This window comes from Ooceraea biroi, chromosome 11 (assembly GCF_003672135.1).
Source record: "Ooceraea biroi isolate clonal line C1 chromosome 11, Obir_v5.4, whole genome shotgun sequence".
Taxonomy (NCBI): Eukaryota; Metazoa; Arthropoda; class Insecta; order Hymenoptera; family Formicidae; genus Ooceraea; species Ooceraea biroi.
Genome location: NC_039516.1, coordinates 7096872 through 7120939, shown reverse-complemented (window position 1 = coordinate 7120939; position 24068 = coordinate 7096872). Strand labels below are relative to the sequence as shown.

Below are 24068 nucleotides of genomic sequence, written 5' to 3'. Positions count from 1 at the left end.
GAGAGAGAAGCAGCCATTGTCCAAAGTGCCAAAGTTACATGGCGCGTCGTAACTTACGTCGTATTATGTAGGTACACGCGAGGCCGCGTATACCTAAGGTACACGACCGCTTAAGTTTCGACGAGGCGCGCACCCCCGTATCTCCCTTACACGACGAGCACTGTAAACAGAGAGCAGGCGAGCACTCTCCGAGCGTGAGAACGAGCAGGAAGAGAGACTGGCCGAGGGAGAAGAGCGAGATGGATGAAAGGAAAGGGTGCGGGGGTGCAGAGGGAGATACAACGTCGTCCGCCCGGAACGATCGATAAAAGTAAAATTGTCATAACGCGGGACGACAGTAACGACAACGACGATGACGACAACGACGACGACGACGACGACGACGACGACGATGACGACGATGATGATGACACTACTGATACTGACATGGATGAACCTTATATGAATGATCGTCATTCTTAGGTTACTCCGCGACGAAAGAAACGCAATATCGTCGTTGCTTCGCTGTGTGTGCAGGCACGTGCATCGTAAAGCTCATCACTCATTAGCCGAGCGATGAGAGAGAAGCCGCGTCTTAATCCACGTAATTGCATGCGCAAGTGTCGCTGAGTGCATGTGAGCGGCTATCGAAAAGATTCAAATTCTTGCAGCACGTGGAAGGAGTGAAGGGCGCATGAAAATTAATGGTACAACGCCATATTCTTTAGTTAGCTCTTGCCGAATAAAATTTAACAGAGAGAATCAATATGATTATCGACTCGAGGAAATGGACTTTACATATAGAGATGTGTACTGGAAATCGAAAAGTAAATAATGCGCTTCTGCTGAGGAAAAATCGACACCGAAACGGCCAAAATAACTGCCATTAAAAATTAACGCGATACTAAATCGACATCCTGTATTTGTTATTGACAGTGTATAGAATCCGAGAAGAATTATAGAGAGAAAAATCCGAGAACCAAAATCGCAAAGTGTAACAATCGAAAAATCGAGGAGGGAAGACACGCGGACACGTAGGTATCGATAATCGGCGTGGCGCCGGACAGGTGTGTGTACCAGCGTCGCCGAACGCGCGTACAGGTGTGCACGAGGTCGGATAAGGGGTATGAGAGGCGGAGGGGGTGGTAAGGGGGGCGTGGGGAAACGAGAGAGAACGGGCAGTGGCATTTTGTAAATTAAATTTTAAATATTAAAAATAGCCTGGTCCGCTCTGCCCTCCCTCTCTCCGCCTCCTATCCCTCGTATTCCTTCTCTTTCTTTCTTCAGTCCGCTGTGCTTTTCCGGCCGCGTTATCCATCGCAACCACCCCTTCGACGGTCACCCCCCGCTAGTAACCCGGGGGGCAACCTGCGAGCCACTTACTCATTCGTCGATAATAATTTTATTCGGGAGTGAAAAATTGGAGCTGCCCCTTGCGCGCTTTGCTTTTTTTCGATATGCGATACGCGAATTGAGCACGTCCCTACCGTAAAAAGAAAAAGAAAAAATATATTTAATATTGTAGAAACTACGTTCCTCTCGATATCTATTAAATTATTTCGTAATGTGGTTAACAGTCCTATGTATATATTTATTTAAAGCACACAGCAAGCGAACTAAATATAAATTTAATTTTCTGCAGACGTTAACAGAAATTTCTTGAATTTATGGGATAATCACCAAGATATATAGCAAAATGTATAGGAATAGACAAATGTATATGAAAATTAAAATATAAAATATATGGCATATCTGTTGCCATTTTTATTAAAAAAGAGAAAAATGGCTCAAAGATTCCCCGAGGAGCGCCGGAAAAATTATGCAACAAATGGAACATCTCGCATCGTCTTCTCGAATGTGCACATATTTTGCATTATATAACATCTCTCGGAGAAATACACGCGACTCATATAATATATATTATATACGTCTCGGCTCTCCCGCCGTTAACCCTATTTCGCATCGCTCCCGGGGAACTTTTTTCCGAAAATACAATAAACTCGCTCGGCATCCCGCGCCCCTTTCAAACACCCACCCCCTCATATGCGCTTCCTTTTTTTCCTTCCCTCGCATCTAACCGGCGAGCGAGCGCGCGGTCAGGTACGAGAAAGGCGAGCCGAGTCCCCCCGCATGCATACTGCAGAGCGCTTTTGATCGGGCCGGGCCCCGGCGGGATGAAATATAAAAATCGCAATAAAGCGCCGCTACCGGTGCCGGGAGAGATGCCTCGATACCGTATCCGGGATTCGGCAAGCGCTCCTTCCCGCGCGCGCGGCAAACAAACGCAACGCACCCCCGCCACCCCGCCCGGTATTATCGGCGCTCGTTGCTCGGTGTCCTTTTTTTCCTTCTCTCCTCTATCGAATGTCGCCTCCGCGGGGGTGAGTTGCCGGCTGCCGCCGCCGCCGCCGCCGCTACTTCCGAGGGCAAGGACGAACGGCGTAACGGAAGCTGTCTGCCAATTTCGCGATCCAACTGAAAATTCTGCAATTATCAACGGAAAGGAAGCCTCGCACTTTATCCGGTAATTTGACCCTCCGAACAAATCGCCAGTTTGACGGATGAATAAATAATGTAACATCGCATCGCGTCTCGCTACGCAGCGATCGAATCAAAATTCGTTAGCAGCTCGATACAGTGTGTGCAATTTTTTTTATTTTACGATATAATTTAATCTGGATCAACGAGCTTGAATTTTTTATGTCACTTTCAGTAAGAGAAATCTCGGTAAATGGATAACTTCGAGAGTTATACGTTCGATGGAAAAATTAAAAAAAAAAGAGAGAAAGAAATACATGCGCGTAAAGTGAGATTCTCATAAAATGTATTAAATTGAAGAAGGCCGTTCCGCTATTGATCCTTCTTTCTTCGGACACCCTATAGACGACAGAAGAAGCCGCTGCTGATGGTATGCTCGTTTCGCATTTTCCGCGAAAGTGCAGTTACTGCCGTTCTGTGCGTTCTTTCCTTTGGAAACTCGCAAGAGTCGAAGGAGGAGGAGAAGAAGAAGAGTTCCGAACGAGCAGAAAAAATAACGGCGGCGCCCGCCCATGACAGGTCTTCGCGGGAAGACCGGGGAAGGGCGGAGGGCGCGCCCTTCTTACGTGGAACGTTTGACGAGGATTGCACGAGGAGGAACGCACGGTCGAAACTTGTTCTAAGCTATTTACGAACGGCAGGAAGCCATCGTAAAGTCAATTTGAGTTCTCGGTAAGTGGCTGCCAGGCTGCGAGTCCTCCAGCCAGGAAACCCCGAATGCACGGCAGAAAGAGAGGAGAAAGAGACGGAGGAGGAGGTGGAGGTGGCGGCGGCGACGGCGGGAGGGCGAAGGAACGGACGAAGAAAGAAGACGCGGAAAGAAAAAACGGAGGAGAAGAGAAGAGCCCTCTAGACTCTTTATTTCTCTTCCGGGACGCTCGACTTTTTACCTTCCACCCCGCGCGTGGTGCACATACGTGTACTGCTCGCCGCCTATATGTGTACATATTTATATCCGAGCGCGCGTGAACGTGTGCGCGTGCATACAGGGTGCTCCTCGCGCGTTTCGTAAAGCGACAGGCAGACGAAACGAAAACCGTCTCTCTAATTTCGACGATATGTTCAAATTAGTTCCTTCGCACCTCTCGTTGTGACATCGCGACTATTTTCTATGCACACCTCGTCCCAGAAGTCTTAGTGCATGATAATACGAGCGCGAGGGTTACTAAGAATGTGTATTTTATATCAATTTTATATCACAAATTTGTGCGTGCGATTAGGGACGGAGGAGTTCAAGTTAAACTTGTCAATAACGGACGTTACCGAACGCTCGCTTCTCAAGCACTCCGCGCGAGCATTGTCCTTCGTATACACCTTTGGAATATTTAACAAAAAATGTTGAGAACGACACTAGACTTCATCGTCAATGTATGAATGAACGCTGAGAATCGCTGAAGAATAGCGCGGTGCTTGATCGAATCTCTTTACGGACAACTCGTTGGAGCGATTCACCCGGGACACCCCGTATACGTAGGAAGATACGCGCACACGCGTGTGCGGCTGCATTTATATATGTACGACGAAACTATACGTAGCCGGGCGGCTACGCTCAGACGCAGCCAGACTGATAAATGATTCATACAATATTTCTCTCTCCCGGGCGCCCCGGCTCGCTCGCTATCTCGCCGCGGAGGCTACGAAGAAACCGGCGAACATTAATATATATTTTATGTTTTATATTTGTTTCACATACACACGTACAGCGATGTCGTGGGCGAGCGTGTCTGCCGTTCGTGTGCACACCACCGACGCTAAGCACGTATGTGTGTGTATATATGTGTGTATACGTGTGACTTCATGGCGCGGCTTCCACGAGATGGATGACGCGACGCTATGACCCTCTCCCCCTCGTACCGCCGACATATCGGGTGCCTGTGACGAACGATCTCTCTGTCTTGAACAGGGTAATCTGGGCGAATGTGCCAGGAAATTACCAAGCTCTTTGACAGAACTATTTAAGGATCGCGTTCGTGGTCTTTCCTGAGGAGATTTATAAAGATTCCTCGTTCGTGCATTCGTGAAGCGGTTCATGTTTCTTCAGAAAGCGACGCGAACGCGTTCCTTACGATGTCTCCGTACGATATCGAGAGAGAGAGAGAGAGAGAGAGAGAGAGAGAGAGAGAGGAAGACAGACATCATTTCATATTAATGTGACCAAATGGTACCGTAGCGGATGAGAAAGCATGTGAGAATCAAAGACCGATTCGCATAAAATGATCTCCGTAATATCGAAAGGGAAGCTCTCTTCGAGAAAACCGATTATTCTACCCCGCGAGTAACATGACCTTTGCGCGCACGAGTGATTCTCCGCTCGCGTAGAATTTACGTGAAAGTGACGGAATTTGGCGTTCTAATTGTGATCCCCTTCTAAAATAGCAGAGTTGCCATTTATAATTCCGTATATACTTGGACAGCTACTCCTGATCCGGTTCGAGATCGCCTTCTGGTTCATCTCACGCGGAAGGGAAGCGCGCCGCGCGACCGTGTCGCAAGAGAATCGAAAAGGTATATCGATTCGCGAACGAGGGCGGCGGCGCCAAACGAGGGAACGGGGTTAATATCGCGCAAATTATTCGCGACCTTTGACCGGCGTCGGGACAAATATAATATATTTTAAGATATCCCCCGCGCGCGCTTTGCGCGACTCCGTGAATAGTTGATGAGCGGAGATGCAGAAACGGTCGTTGGCTGAAAAATTGAAATTCTTAAAACCATCCCGCTCTATTGGCGTGGCGTTTAATATTGAGTGTTCGCGAGATCGCTTCTTCATTATTAAAGCGCACGGGAGTTCGAATTGGTTTCGATATACCTTGGGAGACAAAGGCGCAGGGGCCGCGCGGATGACCCACCTAGTTACCCGATTAAAGACAGATTCATATTTTCGGAGAACAGAAGCGCGGATCTGGCACATTCCTCTCAGGGGCACAGTATTCTAGCATGTATTAATAATAATCCAATTTTATTGTCACATCACACCGAGTATTGTACTGTGGCCGCGTTTTCTTATTCAAGTATCTTTGAGTACATATATATTGTTGTTTCAACAATATAAGGCTACCGAGTCCGCTCTGCGCGCGTATTTGTGTCAAACGACTCGCATGCTGATCAAACTCACGAGTACTCTCTCTCTCTCTCCATGGCGAGCTAGACTTGTCATAGACTCTGAAGAAGGTAATCGATCAATCGAGCGATCGATCGTTGCTTGGCTGGAATCTCGTAAAAACTCACCTGAAACAGAAAGAAAGCACAAATCGGTTATTCGAAGGAAGGACAGCGCGTCGCAAAATAATAGTGCGCGTAAACGTGTAATTAGTGAAATGAACTGAGTTGCCCGCGCTCGCGAAACACTGTAAAAGGGAGACGTGTATTTTATCGGCACGACCGAAAAAGGATCCAGCCGGGAGCAGGCGGTTTTAATTTTACGTTTCTCCTGGCAGCGCGCGTCGCGATGCCCGTAAAAACAAACGACGGAAGGAAAACGCGCCGCCATTGTTCGGCCGGTTTATTATGGCCGAGCTACCGACGCGGCTAATTATTCCGATGCTAATTGAAGAGATAAAATTTAATCGGATTCCTTCGCACAAAATAAGAGAGCGGGCTCGCGCCCGGGAGAAGAATAACTCCAAGAGTTATAATTCTGTCGCGATCCCGACCACTCGGCTCCCCTCGCAGCAATAGTCGATACCGACCCCCTCCGTAACAATTGTCGTCGATAATAATACGTATCGGGAATTCATTAGAATGGAAAACTTTGCGACAGGCCCACACCCGCGAGCGATATTATAGGATTTTCTTATTGTTTCAGCTTTGTGATTTAATCGCTGTTGTTTTATTTTGATAGAATCAGCACTTGCATGGAAAAAGTAAAATTTTCTCTCCGTGAGGATATTCGAGGTATTTGAGTGTCGCGTTGGAAAATTAGACGTCTTAAACTGCTGCTTCAATTATGTTCTTGGCGCTGAAAAAACATCAGCAAATGTCAATTAGTCTCCTCCTTCGTTTCGCCGCGAATTTAGCAAGTACACACACATATGTACACAACATCTTGCTCTTGCCCGGCGAAGTATTTGGCAATCTCGTGAAATTTTCGCTCGTGATTGTCATCTTTACGATAATGGGAAATCTTGAGCCCGTGGAGATCAGTTTCAAGCGTCAACGAAGAGATACGAAATTTGTCGCTCTTATTTATTATCGTGGTGCATATCGAGTAATCTTGAGAATATCGTCGAAAACTGAAAGACGAAATTAGAAAGCTAAAGATTACATCATTCACACGGATAAAGTGAACACGTGGCGGGATAGTACATAATAATATAACAATTTTTATTTCGTCATTTTATTTCTTCATTATTCACATAATCGGGCATGTAAGGATTTATTATTTGATTCCTGTGCGATGATAACCGTAGATCCAGTAGAAACAATGATGCAATGGCCGATACATTGTCCTACCGAGCACGAGAAGCGGGAAATCGCGAGCGCCGCGTCGGCTCCGGCACTCAAATTCGCGGGGTGGATTTCAAAGACAAGCCGACGCCGGAATCATGATCCCCCGATGCGCCCCCGGCGTACGTTGAGATGCGGTGCATCGCGTCGGCGGGTGCATCTGAGGGTGCGCGCAGGCCGTGCATAGTGGCGGCGAGCACACACCGCGGGCTAAGGGTGCGGCAAGCAAGGGAGGATACGAGGCAGCATCAGGAGATGCAGCAGGAAGAGAGTGGCGCAGGGAACGGGGAGACGGGGGAGGAGGAGGCCGTCACAGGCTACGGCATCCCGGCATAACTCAGAATTGCCTCGCTGCGAGGGTAGAATTGACAGCATAGCACTAACATTGTACGCGCCCGCGTTATGTATTTATGTAAATGCATAACCAGCCACCCACCCCCTCCTCCCGCCGCCATCTCCACCTCCTTCTCCTCCGTCCTCTCCTCATACCGTCGGTCGGCGGGGTAATACGCACACAAACACGCACTCTCTCTCTCTCTCTCTCGTTCTCTTACACATACGCTCACTCTCCGGCTGCGTGTAGCGAGGGTTCTCTGCCCGACGGCAAGCTCTTCCACAAACCCGCGCGCGCTGTACCTCTCTCGTGAGTGATGTTGTATTATACATATGTATACGGTCAACACGTATACGCGTATACCCGGGATCGGTGTACATAGAGGGCCCGCGGAAGTATACGTGGGGCCTCTTACGGCCGGGCTGGAAGGGAGGGCCGGTGGGCACTGTACATAGCGCAAACGAGCGAGAGGGCGAGCGTGTAAGGCGCGTGCAAGCAAACGCGCGCGCGAGAGAGGCTTGCGCGCACGGCCGGTCAACCGAGGGTTGTTGCGGCGGGAGGGCGGGCGGGAAAAAGGGGGTGGCAGGAGAAATACGAGGGGAGGCGACCGAAGGGGGTGTGCATGTAAGCGGCACATAAGCCAAAGGATGGAGCGCGCTTGCTGCAGCGCGAGCGAGCGAGCCGCTGACCGACGCCACGGTACACAGCATATAGCACACACCGATCACATTAATCAGAGGTTATTGCGTGCATTCCTAATCATCCGGCAGCCTCTAACTATTCCTAGATTCTGATTGGTGCATTACTCGGCATTTCCGGTATGATTCTGCATTCCAATTGGCCCGCCACCGCCGCGCCGTGCCGCGCCGCGTCGCGCCGAGCCGAGTTGCGCCGCGTCGACTGGCTCGCTTCGTCGTCTCGTCCGTCGACGAATTTCAATCCGCACAAGCCGCCGTTGGTACCACTGACCGAGGACCGACCGACCACTTCGGCGAGCGCTCCATCGTCTTGATTGGATGAACAAGCCCTTCGGGGGTTGTCGACGGAGTCTCTCGAGCGAGCGAGCGAGCGCGAGGAGTCCCGCACAGCCCAGCTGAGGATTTCAATCCGATCGAAACACCTTCGAGGCCAAAGTTCCACGCTCTTGTCGACGATCGCGATTCCCGCGAAGATTCTCGGCCGAGTCGAGAGCCGACCTTTCAAGCTCGTGGTTAATACACCATGGAATTTGAAATGGTTGCACGGAATCGCGTGTGCCATGATAGTTTTCCCTTATCCTACTTTATTGCTTTTCATATTCATAAAGATATGTGGATTATTGAAGCCGAGAGGATTACATCAGTTCTCATAAAAGTTACTCTCTAATGAGGATAAGCGCTCATCGAAATATGATATTTCCTCTTTTCCTTTCCAACGATGACGAAAGATTAAAAAAGACTCCGCCAATTTCCGAGAAAAACATATTTATATACCTATTTACTAGACGAAAGGATATTTAAACGGAGAACTGAAAAAGGATTCCATCACTTTGCTTTCCACATCCACAGATGACTCCGAAACGAGAGAGAATTAAGACGGCGTCGTCCTGGACGCTCGTAAAAGCACAAAAAAAGGGAAAAAAAGAAAAAGGATAACTGGAGTGAGAGATATCGGGCGTTCCCGACGAAGTAATTGCGATTGGCGCGACTCCGGCGATTCGGACGGCGATAATCATCGAGTAATTAACAATCCCAGTTTCAATTCGGCCGCCGCGGAAAACAGCAAATTCGTAATATCCTACAATATTGCCGGCTACGTGGCACGAGGAGGAGAGACGAGTGGAAGTAGAAAGAGACAGAAAGAGAGAGAGAGGCATCTCCCTACCCACGTGGCGTTCATGCGCTCGCGTGCGAATCACGAACATCGCTCTCTTTCCATCTTTCGGGCCGCTCTGCCGTTCGGCGCGCGCGATTCCGCACATTTTCGTATTTCCTATTTGTAAATAAGCAATCAGGCGCGGCGCGTCGCGGCGTGGTGCGCGCCGGGGGCAGCGGCGGAGGTGAGACAATTAATCATTTCAATTAACGGACACAATTCGATCTCCAATCGGGCCCGGCCCGAGAAGAATATTGGAAAGCCGGGAACAGGCCGGAAGCGCCCGTATATTCTCCATCTCCCTCGTTTCCCCTTTCCTCTGTCCCTCTTTCTCTCTCTCTCTCTCTTTATCGCTCTCTCCGCGCACTCTCGCTCGCCCCGGTAAATTGTAACTCGGTAATGCGCGCGAAATAACGTACGAAATAACGTACGGAGGGCTTCGTATTATCTCGCTTGGTGTGCGCGTGTCTACACGTGTACACGTGAGCGTGTTTTGGTGGTCGAGTCTATCGCGCGGAAGTAGTTTGCGTTTTAATTAAAGCGGCGATTTCCGGCCGCGAGATGCGCCGCGATACATGCTTAGCTGCGGCCCGATGAATTGGCCGACCGAATGTCGTTTAGCCGATTAAATTGTAAATCGGCGAACGTGGTTCGCGCGCTAATTTTATTCCCTCGGAGCGTCGCACGTAAATAAACGTTGATCGCGCCAAGCGAGAGAGAGAGAGAGAGAAAGAGAGCGAACAGAAAAAAGAAATTCTCCGTTCACGTTCTGACGCGCTCTTAAACTTTCGCGTTATCCGACTGTTTTGCATAATGCAAATTGTTATTAGGGCGCTAATCCGGCGACACGTAGCGAAATGAAATCCCGATACGCCAATTAGAGCGAGTTCTCTCGGAATCTTATCACGAGATGAACGCCGACTTATGTTATCTATCGATATGTCGAAAGACAAGGAACAAAAAAGAAAAAGTAAGAACGACAGCGACGAGTTCTCTCAAGGTAGGTAGGAAAATACGAGAAAAACGCTAATCGCGATTCGGCAAAAAAACTGTCCTCCGCGTCGGTGAGCAGCGCGATCGCTTCCAAGGGTCAGCACGAACGGAATGCCTCGCGTTGTCGAGCGTGTATCGCAAGCGCGAACGTGCGCGCGTCCGTGTTTCGTAATGTAACTTCATTCATCAGTCGTCCCGGCTTGAGAACGGTCAGGTACGGCACGTGAGAGGGAAAGAGACGAGACGCGAGACGCGTTACGTGACGATCGCCAGGAAAACGCGCTGCTCTGGAAATAACACGGAGCGCTCTCTCCTCTCGATTCTTCGCGCGGCTTGTCGCCTAGACGTCTCTCTCTCTCCCTTCCTCTCTCTTTCTCCGTGTTTCTTTCTCTCTCTCGCCCTCGCACGCTCTCCTGTTCTCGCGTCACGAGTCTGTCCTCGCACGCGCAGCTGGTGCGTGAAACCGTCGCACAAGTCGCATCGATGTCCCCGCGATTACACGGCGCGTTCCGCCTTAAGTGATACGTCGCGGGTTACGTCCGCCGTAGCAACACGCTAATGCATGGCATTAGAGCGAGCGGCGTGGGGCAATAATTTAGTCGGACTCGTGACTTTGTTGCAGGCGGCCGTGCCTGGCTCGGCCATACGCGAATTTCCTCCGCGGAAAAGTAGCAAATAACGGTCGCGTACGACATTATATTATTATTCGTCCTACTTACGTCGCGGCCGATGAGCCCCGACTGCAAATTACAAATTGCAACCCGCAATAAAGCGCGGCGGAATAAAAAATCTTGCCCCGTCACGCACCGCCGGCTCGCCCTTAGTCCAGTCGGTCGGCGTCGCAATTTGTTATTGCGCGTTTCCGTGCACGTGATAAATTAGCTCTGCGTTAAACAGAATGACCCGGTGAGTGTATGTAACGTGTCATTCGGCCAGACGCTAATAATAATCGCGGAACATGATAATATAATTCCTCGTTGAGCATTGAGTCGTTTTCTCGTTCTCCGCCGCAAAAGTCGAACGCAAAGTAGACTGACCAGGGCTGAGTAACGCGCGCGAAACACCGCGTCGGTTGGGCCGATTGACTGGAGATTCCGGGGGTTCTTCTCTCCGCCATCCATCGATCCTTTTTCTCCTCTCGCCTGGGGCTTAATGGGGTTAAGTCGCGAGTCGTAACCGCGGCCCAAAGGGGTGGCGGCAGAAGGGCGCAGCCGGGCACGAGCGCGGCGCGGCGCGCCGCGCTTTAACGAGGTTAGCGCCACGAATTGCTCCGCGGCGAAAGTCTGATTGAGAAAATTCCCGGAGCCTGGCATCGACGTGCTTTCAAGCAGAAGGCGAGCCGAAGGAGAGCGAGAGAGAGAGAGGAGTCGATCGACCAGTAAGGGAGGGATCGAAAGCGAACGAGAACGGGGAAGAGAAACGAGAGCGGTTGAAAAATTATAAACCAAGAAACCGACAGGATGATATAATATTAGTCCTTCTTTTAAAGGAGAAAAAGAGAGAGGGAGAGAGAGAGTCTTAGCAAAGACAGAAGAACTCTCTGGTCGGACGATAAAAAGGTTAGCACCCACAATGAGCGCCAGAGCCGCTGCCTGTGCCTTCCTCTGCGCCCTCTCCCTGTCCTTCCTTCCTCCCTCCCTTCTTCCCCCTTCCGACGTTCCGGTTTTCTGCCCTTCTCGTTGCCGCCAAAGAGCGCCGGCGGTAGTAGTCAGGGGTGGAAGTGAAAACAGAGGCTGCTGGCCGGTAATTCCGTAGGAATCCGAGCGTCGAAAGGTCACTCCAGGAAAATCCATGGATTACTTCACCCCTCCCCTTACTGCCTCTCCCTTCCGCTTCCCTCGATCCCCGAGAAAGAAAAAATAAACAGAGACGAAACAGCGGACGGCTCGATGATGCATCGAGCTCGCCGGTGCGCTTCTGGTCCACGGGGGTAAATCTACACCGTCGGTAGTCGGGGGTGCGCTCGTTCGTAGCGAGCGTATTCGGAGGAGGATACGCGGGAGATTGCTCCGCGATCCCATCCCCTACCCCCGTCAGGATTGAAACGCAGTTTCCTGCAACAATCGCTCGCGACGACGAAGATTGCACGACAGCCATCTTAATGTCGCCATTTTGTCTGGCCCTTGACAAAGGTTAAGACGGCTGAGGGGTGATCTACGCGTGAAGAGGGGGCTCGCTCGTCGCCGTCGGTGGCGACGAGGGGAGAACGGCGAGGGGCGGTAAATAGGAAATAAGTCGCTGCCGGAGGGGGCGAAGAGCGGATTTCACGCCAATTTCTCGTCTCCGCTCGTCATTGGCGAGAAATTGTCAAATCGCTGCCTTTCTAGCGTTTAACAGCCCCTCTTCTTCCCGCGCCAATCCACCTCCGTTCATTCGCTCGACGATCATGAGTGATTCCTGCGTCCCTGTATACAAAAAAAGAAAGAGAGAGAGAGAGCACAGGGTAACGAGATTTTATGATTACGTTCGCAAATAAATCCGTAAGCGGGAAACGAAACATCAATGACTGTGACAATAGCGATCAAGCGTACACGATCTCATTTCCCTAACTCGATCGATCGTCGTCATTCTCCTTCAACATGCTTTAAGAATACCCAGCAGCGACATTAATAATAAATATAACGCCATGAAATTGGAATGTCCGCTTATTGTTTTCAAGTAATCGCATCACTTTTCGCCTGACCGAAAAAGATTCAGGGCAAAAAAGACAAAATTTGACGTGAGCTAAATTTCTTACAGCTGTGCAATTTTGACAATCGAATGCTAACGATGAAAAATTTTCGTATCCTTAAAGAACCGAAAATAATACGTAACAAATCCCGCTTTGCAAAGCGGTTCGAACTTTCCTTACTGTACAAGTACTTTACGCTTGCACGCTTGCACTCTTAAAAAAAGAGACCGGGCGAGTCAGCAGCGGTTCGTTTCGCGCGGCGCGGTAACAAATCCCGTAAAATGGAATTTTTAACGCCGCCACCATGACTTCGTAACACCTTCAGCACGAGCGTTGTTCGGCTGGTCGATCGGTCGGGCCCGAGAACGCGACACGGTTGTGCGCCGACGTTTCCCGCTTCCGGCGACGAAACAGGAGGAACAGCACAAGAGTCACTTGCCGGGGAGAGAAATGTCGCGGCATCCCGGATAAATATGCACAACCTTAATGACACGACGCGCGTGCGAAAGAGCGAGCGAACGAGCGCGAGGGGGCGCGCGAAAGAGGAGTTCGCGGAGGGTTGTTCGACTTCGGGGGAGAATGTCGGAAAGAAGGAGAGGCGGCGAGAGGAAAGACACTCTCCAGCGCGATTCTCGTAATAGCTACTCGTGTCTTACCACTACTTGCCGCTCAATAATGCAGCGGCTCGCGTACATGCGAGCATGCACGCGTGACGGTGCACGAGCGAGCGTCTCTCCCGGTATCTGAGGATTCCTAACGGAATCGGAGTTCCGCCCTCGCAGGATCGCCCGGAAGGGTGGCTCAATTATTCAAAGGACGCGTGAAGAAATCGAATTATATCTCTCGTCTTTGGTACTTGGCGCCGCCAGATATGCCTTCTTCCCTATAGATAAATGATAGATCGAGCGCCGCGAGAAAAAAGTGTGTCTTTATGCATTCTCTGTGTATAATAATAATTGGACGATGCACGCGACATTATTACGCAAAGTTGTGAGATATAACAGCACGCACCCTCACAACAGTGGTATGTATAAATAATATATGTATAAATAAATAATTCCTTGCGTAAAAACCTGATCTCGTCACCCTCGCGAATCTCGCGCGAGAATCGAACGCGACGAGGGCGGCAGACATATTTATTTTCGACAGCCCCCCAATTCGTTCTGACTGCCTCCGGGGGTACGCGGGGGGGAAATGCGAGATTGAAAGTGTAATAGGTCGGCCATCTTGGTTCTCCACCCTGCGTCAATTAGTTGCCGACGAAGGGTGTCAAGGAGAGCGCGATGGCGTCGTCGTAGTCGAGGCCACGAAAAAGACGCGCGAAAACGCGGACGAGCCTCGTCGTTCATGGTGTGCGTGTGCTTTCTCCTCGGCACGTGTGTCACCGGTCCCGACGACGCGATATCGAGAGTAGCTGGGAATTAAAGCTCAGTTTCCGCGTGCCCCGGAAATAATGCGAGCTTCGCCGATGAAATCAGGAAATGAAGCTTTCGTGTCCTTTCGATAGTCTCCTTTCGATCCGTGACGTTCCTCCGAAACAATTTTGCGCTTCCCCCGCTGGGATTACTGAAATTGTAGTTTCTTTGCGGATCTGCATGCCTCATCCCATTTGCACGCTCTTCTACAACTTGTGTGCCTTTCCATTCACACTTCACACTTCATACTTCTCGTTATCTCCGTTAGGTTCTCTTGATAAGAATTAAGACTTAGGGAACGATCGTGATCGTGCTGACTATTTTATAAATTGGTATCATTTGCATATTCTATCAATTTCCTGATACATAAATGCATCTATGTGGAATAGTTTTCAAAAGAAAATTCTGTAAATAGAATAAGCTTTGAGTCACGTCTGTATTCTTTGATTCTAAATAAAAGCTAACGATAACGGGTAGATTATAATTATCATCAGCCTATGACATCAATCTGTTACAAGGAAGCGAATCAAATTACAAATGCCCAAAGGTTCGAATTGTTCAGCCATAAACAAATTGTTCCGATTTAACGAGGCCGGTGTTAACGGTAACGAAGGCACGGAGCGTGTAACGATCGTGAGACACGCGCGCGATCGCAATCGCGTTCGTCATTAGGACGATCGCGAATGATCCGCTTTGAATTTCCGATTCTCGTACAAAAATCGGACAAGCGCTCGGTCTCGCGCGGTCCGCGCGGGAGTTGCAGCGCGCTAACGCGCGTTAACGACGCGTCGCGACGCCGGGCGCCGTGTATGCGCGCACGTCAACGAATGCGAAGATGCAATTAAGTGGGAAATATGCGAGGTCATTGCATATCTAGCCGGTAATGCAAGTCGCGAGTTAGCATGACAAAGACGCGATTGTGGGCATCGCGATGTATGAGGAGCCTTTGCGGAATTTACCTCTTTTGCGCGACGAGGTGGAGACGTGGCCGGCGAGCGTCGACGCATTAATGCGCCTGGCGCGCCTCATTTCGTCTCGGCGCTCTTCAGCGTCGCAGGTGCGACGTCTCTCTCCTCATCGGCCGTTAAATGGAACCGCATCGACGACCCCGGTATCCAACGGATGCAGATACGAGGGTAGATTCCGCGCCACAAGCGTGGCGTTTCCCGAACGAGAATTTCGCGAGACTACGGTATTCCGATGAGGACACCGGAAGATCCGCGTTCTCCGTAAACGTCCGTAAATTTCCCTCCGCAAAACGGATCTCTCTCCCCCCCCCTCTCTCGCTCTCTTTCTTTCTCTATCTTTGTGATCGTAATTCCCTGCCTCTGAGAAATCCCGAAGACCTCTGCTCCCCCGTCCATGATTCCTCTGTGAGAATACTCGCAGCTGCCAAACGTACACTATATTTTTTTAATACGCGAACGAGGAGGATTAAGGAGGAAGCGGGATTTAGGCATGGAATATTTAATTCGGTACCGCGAGAGGGTTAAATTGAGGTAACACGCGATGGAATCATTATTATTACCTCGCCTAATGTTTTTATTCAATTCGAGGGTGGTATTCCGGAAAGTATGCGAGCAATTTATTCCACTCGTTTGAAAAGGAGTGGTTGCACACACCGCACACACATGCACGCAGTATGCACACATGCAGCCGCATCAATCCCTTTTGCCTACGTGAGTGACGCGTCTAAAGCGTGATGATAATTGCGGCACTGCCAGGGAGAGGAATTACCGCGAAAAAGAAAAAAAGCCCGAAGCACGGCGCGGAGTCACCGTGCACAGGTGAGAATGATACTCGCATGATAATGCCACGCCTCGTTTCGCTGCGATTCTTAATATTGCAGGCGCATTAATTGACTTGGTATAGCGAGCAATCTATATTAGAATCTCGTTCACGCCACCGTGCCGTGAAGCCGACTGGCGGTGCGCATTATGTAAATAAACGCGTGCTGCATCGCGTTACAGAGACACACGCGTCACAGATAAAAATCGCGGCGGTGTGTGCATAAATGCTCATTGCCCGGTGTTCGCGATAGTGAGGAGACGACGCGAGAATGTATTATTTTATCGGAAGTTGATAATGACGGCGCGATAGCGACGCCGGAGATGTGCTCCCGATATTTGAAACTATTTGTCGTAGAAATGCGCGTCTTGCGCGCAACGCTCTCGAGAAGTTCAACACACGTCGAATTAATTTTCTTCGATTCGCGACTCTTTCGCGTATCCCCTCGGTGATTTTGATGATCATTCAGGAACGATGGCGAGTAAGCTTCGCGAGCAACAATGACGAGTTTCAATTCCACCGCACCGTTTGTACGATGCACGGAAAGCTCGTTAAAATCGGCACACTTCCAAGCGTGTTCTTAATTGCTGTATAGCTTAATTGTACGTCAGCTGATTTCATTTTAAGCTCCAGTTAGGCTGCTTCCGAGTACTCCGCGCAATTCAGTGTTTCCTCAAGATGCCGGATCAAGATGTTGATCCGTAGGAAGGCCGTAGGAAGGTAACACACGCAATCATTACGCTAATCACGACAAACGATTATACGACACAGAGATATATAAACTGTCTTATAGAAATATCAAGGAATTTTCTCGATGAATAAAAACAGACTCTCCGCGCAGCGCCGCAGTATATATAATGACGAGGTCGTCTATTATTATATAATTCATCGTTGCTCTGTATGCATGCGAGCGTGTGTGTGTGTATGTGTGTGTGTATATGGCGCGCGGGCGCAACGGGAGGTGCGCGCCATTCTTCTATGATAATTTTTCACATTAAAGTTATCTCCGGCTTGGATAATAAGTAAAAAGAGCGATAATAGCAGTTGCCGTTTTGCGTTGCGGAGCGGCGAATAAAAAGCGAGACAGACCGATAATTATTATTGTGCCGTCTGTTCGAACCCCGTACTAACGAGGCTCCAACTCGGCCGCGGGCAATAAATATTAAGTGTGCGGGGGAATGGAAGCGGGAACGATAATTAGGAATGTTAATTTATCTAATAATTAGGGGGATTAATAGGAAGCCCTTATCTGATATGCGGAGGAAGCGCGAAGGTCGGGACATGTGTGGGAAATAGGAAGCTGCGTTCCCCCGAGAGTCACCACCCTTTCCCTCAACATTCGAAAGAATGGCGAAAGGGAACGAGACGAATAACGAAACGAAATAGGTCGGAATCGGAATTTAATCGCGCCTGGAATGATAATCCCCGACGAGATCACGATCACGTGCGAGTGACAAAATTCAGAAACCTGTCAGGGGAATCCGTTAATAAAACGCCCTTCCGTGCGGATAGTGCGTCACGGCGGGTGCGCTAAAATAAACGTGTATAAAATAAGATACTATTATTAACCGAAGAGAGTGTGTGTATGTTGCATGAGAGCGTGTCTCGGATTATAACTCCGCATACGATCGCAGTATAAATAAATTTACATGAAGTAGCAATGATAACAGAAACTGCTGACAAACAAAACGCGGAGGAAACGTCCGGCGTTTTGTGGAGGGGGTGGTGGACGGCGTGCGACTCTCTCCACTACCGGGAAGAAATTAAAAAGCAGAAAGCGAAAAACCACGCGACACGATCGGATTTCACGCTCGATAGTTCGGCGATCGGGAGAGCCGGGGCGACTGCGACGCGCGACGTCGTTACACTCGCGCGGATTTGAAGCGTCGAAAGGCAAACAAAAGGAAAATTAAAAAATAAACGATCGCCCCCGCGTGGACGTTGTCCCGGCGAGAAAAACGTAATGCACGGGAAAACAGCCTTTTCCCGCGTTCCCCTCCTCCCCTCCCCCTCCCCATTGGGGAAAAATCTATCGACCACCCCCATACCCCTCCTCTCGGAGTAACTCGCTCGCCGCTTGGAAGAATAGTCCGAATGAGACAACATAAGTTTTTTGCATTACGCTCGGCTATTATTAATGTAAATATAAAGTGCGCGCGTTCGTCCCGGGAGAGAACGATGTTTATTATTCATTAGAAGTTATGACTTTTAATGAGGCTCGGAACTACCGACCAGGTAGTTAATGCATAATATAAATAAGAATTTTTTTCTGCGTCATGGCATAATATATAACGGCGGCAATCTTAGCCGTCAAGATGCGAAATAATTTATTACGGGAGAGGCAGAGAGAGAGAGAGAGAGAGAGAGTGTGAGAGAGAGAGAGAGAGAGAGAGAGAGAACAAAACAGAAAAAGAAAGAGAGAGAGAAAAACGTTGCCTTGGCGAATCGATCCATTCGATTCGGTCGACGTTACGATCTATCGTGTGTGTCGTAACTTACACTCATTGCAGGCATTTACAAACACGTACATATGTACACAACTGCGTTAACGTTACGCGGCGTGTCGCAACGCTATTTCTGTTAATGGAAGATTTTTCCTGACCGGAGATGGATGGACACTCGAATAGAATGAATCTGGAAGCACGATAAAACGTGCGATTGTTACTATTTCCGTCTTGCGATCGCGTTCTCCGCCGCAGTCGCGCGATTTATTCGGGCGTCCTCCTGACGCCGGCCGGTGTCGCGTCCGTCTCGATTATTTATCACTGCGCCCGGCTAAATCACCCCTCACCCCCTCACTCCCGCGAGTCTCGCGAGCCAGGGGATGAAAAACGCCCGCTTATCTCCGCGAACCGGCACGTACGGGGCCCTTATCGGACGGCATGTTATTTCGATTCGTGTATTAATTAACGAATGTCTTAATTAGGCGCAACGTGGAACGCGGTACGCGGAACGAATTCCATGCAAATGCGACCCGGTTTTCTTCCACGCGACTCGTTTCTCATAGACGACGCTTAACCCCCTTGTTTCCGCTTCGGAGGGACAAAGGTAAATTTCCAATTCGAAAAGAAAAACTCATACGAGCACCGCAACGCGCGGACAATTCTGTACGAACCGAAGGTATTTTGTTTATGAATATGTATGCGGGCACGCGAGCGGGTTTGATTCCCAAGTCAGAATTAAGAGTGACGTCACGGGGATATACTTGCACGTATGCAAGTCGCGTTCTTTTCTCCTTGAGCGAATTAATGTCCGCGCGGCACGACATGCGCTTTTTTCTTCACGTATTCTCTGTTCTCGCCCGTTTCCGGCCGAGCCGCCGTCGCTTCTTACGACGGCGATTAATAACGGTCCCGATGGTTGCACTTGGGTTAAGAGAGTCATTACGAGCTTCTTTCGCCGGTCGCGTATCACCCGCGGCATCGAGATTCGCGTTATTGCCGCGAGTTCTGCGTGTCGTCACGACGAGGAGCGATGCGATTTGATGCGTTTACTGACAAAAGAGAGAAAGAGAGAGGGACAAGCAGTCGTGGTCGACGTAATCTCCATCGGAAACGCAAGCGAGTGACAAACAGCCACTCGAGGCCTGCTTGCCATCAGTCTGAAAAAGCGCGCCCTAATTGTAATTCGGACGATCAAAGTGAATCATACTTTCCTCTTTTTCTTTCTCTCTGTAATTCTTGCAATCAGCTTTCTCACCAAAAAATGCTGTTATTATTCGTGTATCTTTCATCATTTTTCATCTATTAGGATTTTTCTATATGCAATTTTTGTGCACCTGCCTTCTTTTCTCCCTCTTCTTGCTCCCTTTCCAGTGCCTTGCTCATGCTCGATAAAAATGCTTTTCTATTTTAGCTACTTTCTTTTCACGAATTTCTGTTTTCTCTATATAGTTCTCCCTCTCATTTTTATTATTCTTATTTCTTCTTCTCTTTTTTTCTCTCCACAATCTAGTCTATTCCATTTCTTCATTCTGTTTCAAATTCTCTTTTTAAGAATTCTTTTTTCTTCCCTTCGTCTACATCTACATCCTCCAGTCTCATGCTCTTAATTATTATGTTATTCTTTCGTTCATCCTTTTCTTTCAATTGTTTCTAATTTCCTTCTCATTCTACTCAATCCAAATCTCATTTTCCGCATCTCCGTCTCATCTACTCTTCCTTTGCTTTCCTCTTTTTATGCGCTTTTCTTCTTTTATTCTTCTTAGCAATTTTACAACTGTATCTTTCATTTATTTCCTTCTCTTGTCTTGTCTTCTTCTTAAATTCACAAAAGTAATCTCTGCGAAAATTGTCCATTATACGCAAATAATGTAATGAATTATTAGATCACCGTTAACTTTTTAAGTCATCGTTCCCAGGTGAGAGTTTGACGCACAAACTATCTTAAGTCGCGATAATAAAATTGATCGTAAAAAATAATTTTTTTCAACTAATGTTGTTCGATAAGTGTTGTTTCTTTTCTTTAAATATAAGTAGAGATAGTTTTATTGTCATAATATCGCAAGACGATGGGATTGAGAACGAGTCATGTCAGACCCAATTTATCTGTGGACGAATACACATATATCGTTCTGATATACCGAACTGATTACTGCATTTTGCACGTGATAAGTAATTGTTACAATGTGTTAAACTGTGAATTTGAAATGATCCAACGCACCGATTTTTCGATATTATGAAAATTGGAATATATGAATTTTTCGTTCAATTATTTCATTTCGTTAAGTTTAATTTACGAAGATACATAATTAAAAGATAAACAATTTTTGCGAAAGTAACAAAGCAACGAAATTTTAAAATGATTTTTAAATTTCACGTATACAATAATTATTCTATTTACGATGTATAACATTACGAGCGTACGTTTATGTCTATCATATGCATAGAAAAGATAAATAATTAATTTCATATTAAAGAACAGAATATTAAGCATGGATATGTTTTAGTTCATGTGTTCAATATTTCGGCAGACATTTAGCGTACGACGCTTTGTTGTTACTCGCACATTGAACTCGAGCGGGCATGCAGCGATGAGAACCACCGCTCCAAGCATCACATTAACTGTCGAGACGCGATCGCGACAAGATTTATGATACGTAGAAACGCGATAATTTGCCGCAATTGCGGATTATCTCAATACCTGCAATTAATTAATCCCTACAAAACCAGCTCATATAAAGCAATAGCTGCGTCTTAAAGTAGACATTGGCTAAAATTCACTTATTTATGATACGAGCAGAAATAACGGACAGGAATAATATTATTTTATTGTCATGTGCTCTTAGTAGCGGCAACGAATTAACTGATAATTGAAGAAAAGCATGAAAGATGCCGTTATCTTACGCTACTTCTTCTTCTTTATTTGCATCTTCGTAAATAATGCGAGTAATATCGAATTGCGACATTTTTCAAAAATATTGCTCAATAATAATTGAGAATCTGACAAAATCGTTATTTTTACTTTTAACAGAAAAAAAGAATTACTAATAAATTCTATGGCACGTCTTAACTCCAAAGAGCTCACTGTCTACTTTAATCAACAAACACATTTCCGTCAGATGTAATTATCATGTTCTAACTCTTTCCCGACATTAAGTTTTGGTCCGAAAAGGCGCAATGATTTCCTTTCAATTTTTGCATCTATTATAAGTATGATTCACCATAAATCTTATACGTGCATTGTGACTTAAAAAAGATCGACACGGTACAGACGCGATTTTTGCTCGGAATGAGAAGTCGACGAATCCCAAAAATCGCCAAAAGTCGAATTCACATTGTTTCGTATCTCTTAATCCACTGTCTAATCTAGGTCTTCGAAATTATCATTAATACAACAATTCATAAGAATTCTGAAATCTGAACAAGATTATCATCTCATTAAGGATTATATTTCCGAAATAGCCAGGCAATCTGGCAAGTGTCATCGTCCGCTAAACGGGATATATTATTTTATTCTCGATGGCGGAATTAGTAAATAATGGAATCTCATCTTGGAATTAGTTCGCGGAGATTATCGAGACGACAATTATTTATCGTGTAATTAACGCGTCGTGAGTTCTAAGTGCCGTCGTTATATCTGCTGATTCGCGTAATCAGTGCGCGCGATCGTAATTAACCATGTCTTCGCGAGCGAGTGTCGTGTATCGGGAGTGTAAATTGCCACGTGAATTAATTGTATTTTTGCGAGTGAGTGAATATCGTTAAGACGCAGCCTTCGATGGATCTGATTCGTGCCAAGCAAGATTGGCACGAATGGCACGTTCACAAACTACATACTATACTTCTACATGCTTTTTTTGTAATTGAAAGCAATAATGTATTTGTTGAAATTATTTGTTGAGATGTTGCGCATTGAGAAATAACGCGATTATATTTTCATCTATCCTTTTGCGTCTAGCGAATAGAATAATTTCTCTTTTACATCTAAATAACAGAATGCGGCTGATCTTGAGTCGCGACTCTCAGTGAATGATAAATGGGAAAATATTTAAAGGTGGCGGGTGCTTTTTTATTAAAATCAGTGTGATTTACATCTTGATTCAAAGTAGACGCTTTTCTATGTAGATTTATGCATGAATACATACGAATTGTTGAATAAAACAGTGGTATAAATCGATAATAATAATTTATATACTTCAAGAAACATAATGTTTAATTAATTTAGAGAAATACCAATTTTTATTTACTTTTTATAGGCTTTTTAGGCTCTTCTTTATGATTATAAAAAGATTTTATATAGTTAAACAACAGAATTCTTTATACCGCTTATATTTTCTTGTTTAAAGAGATGCGGGATTTCAATGAGAAAGTTATGATTTATATCACTTTTTATTCCACTTTATTTTTTTGTGGACATAAACTGTCTGAATTGTTATCCAGAAGTACAATACTTGAATTTTGCGAAGCATCTGTACTAGATTCATTTCTATACTTTTTCGTATTAATAGATAATGCAAACGCTAAAACAATATTCAATGTTTCTCTATATAATTTCGTGATAGCTAAAGATAAGAAATGAAAGAATTGCAGGTACAAATTTCACTCAATATAATTCATGAAAACATTGCAAAAGTGATAATCACTACAGTATACCAAACCAAATTTTATTTCCGAATCAGAATCGGATTTTAAATATTTAACAACTATTTTATGTATGCATACATGTTAACAGATTTCACTATTGTTTTACTCGTGTTTCTTTACTTTCGATACTTTGCATCACGAAATTATATTTCGCGAGGAAAAACATGTTTTTAAATCCGTCGAAAAAAGCTAAACCACAATAATTCATCAATCAAATCAATAATCAATAATCAAAATATTTCAATATAATCTTCATAAAGTTATCGCTGAGCAATTTTCGCAAAGGAAATAAGCTTCGCCATGATATTACGAAACAGTCGAATGTGCAACGCATTTGGAAATAATCGTACTCACGTACGCGTTGATCAATTTCGCATTTGATTACGATGCGGGTCACAATTGTTGCTCCGCGACTCCTTATCTCCTTTCATATTTCGTCTCGCGAGTGAAACGCGAGTGAAGTCGGACTCAATAAAATATTCATTGAATTTAATACCGGGGTTTATTCTTTCGCCGTAAATATTTATTAAAATCGTAATTTTCGTCCCAACGTAGATGTCCATAACGTGTTACGTTAAACACGTTATGAAAAGAATCACATTATGAGTGTCAAATATGAGAAATACAATGTAAAGTGTTGTCGAAAGATGCATTTCTCTCGTCATTGTGATCAAAAGCAGGGAAATATAATAAAAAATCCGATGAATCAAAGTTGCTCCAAGTTGCAGATGCGAGAGATTCCAAACGGCCACGTGAAAACATATGACATAAAACTACAATTAAACACGAACCGGAACAAGAGTGAGAAGAGAAGAAGTGATGTAGTAGGTTCGAAAAGAGCGCGGATGCAGATCGGTCTCGTCAATGAACCTCGACGAATCGATTCCGAGGGCTTTCAATTGCGCATTGATGACTGCATAATCATGACCTCAACGATTGCGATAGCACAAGCGTTATTTCGTAAA

The 24068-nt window shown here is 46.7% G+C and overlaps 1 protein-coding gene across 6 annotated transcripts in view; it reads right to left on the bottom strand.

Moving 5' to 3' along the window:
- Positions 1-24068, bottom strand: part of LOC105275819 (protein bric-a-brac 2) — a 266959-nt gene that overhangs the window by 114200 nt on the left and 128691 nt on the right. The window contains exon 2 of one of the 6 annotated variants that reach the window (XM_020030504.2): positions 2627-5745. The exons of the other annotated variants lie outside the window; for them this stretch is intronic. Coding sequence (XP_019886063.1) covers positions 5671-5745 — 75 coding nt within the window. The 3' untranslated portion in view covers positions 2627-5670. Of the gene's footprint in view, positions 1-2626; positions 5746-24068 lie in introns of those variants that run through there. 6 annotated transcript variants of the gene reach the window in all.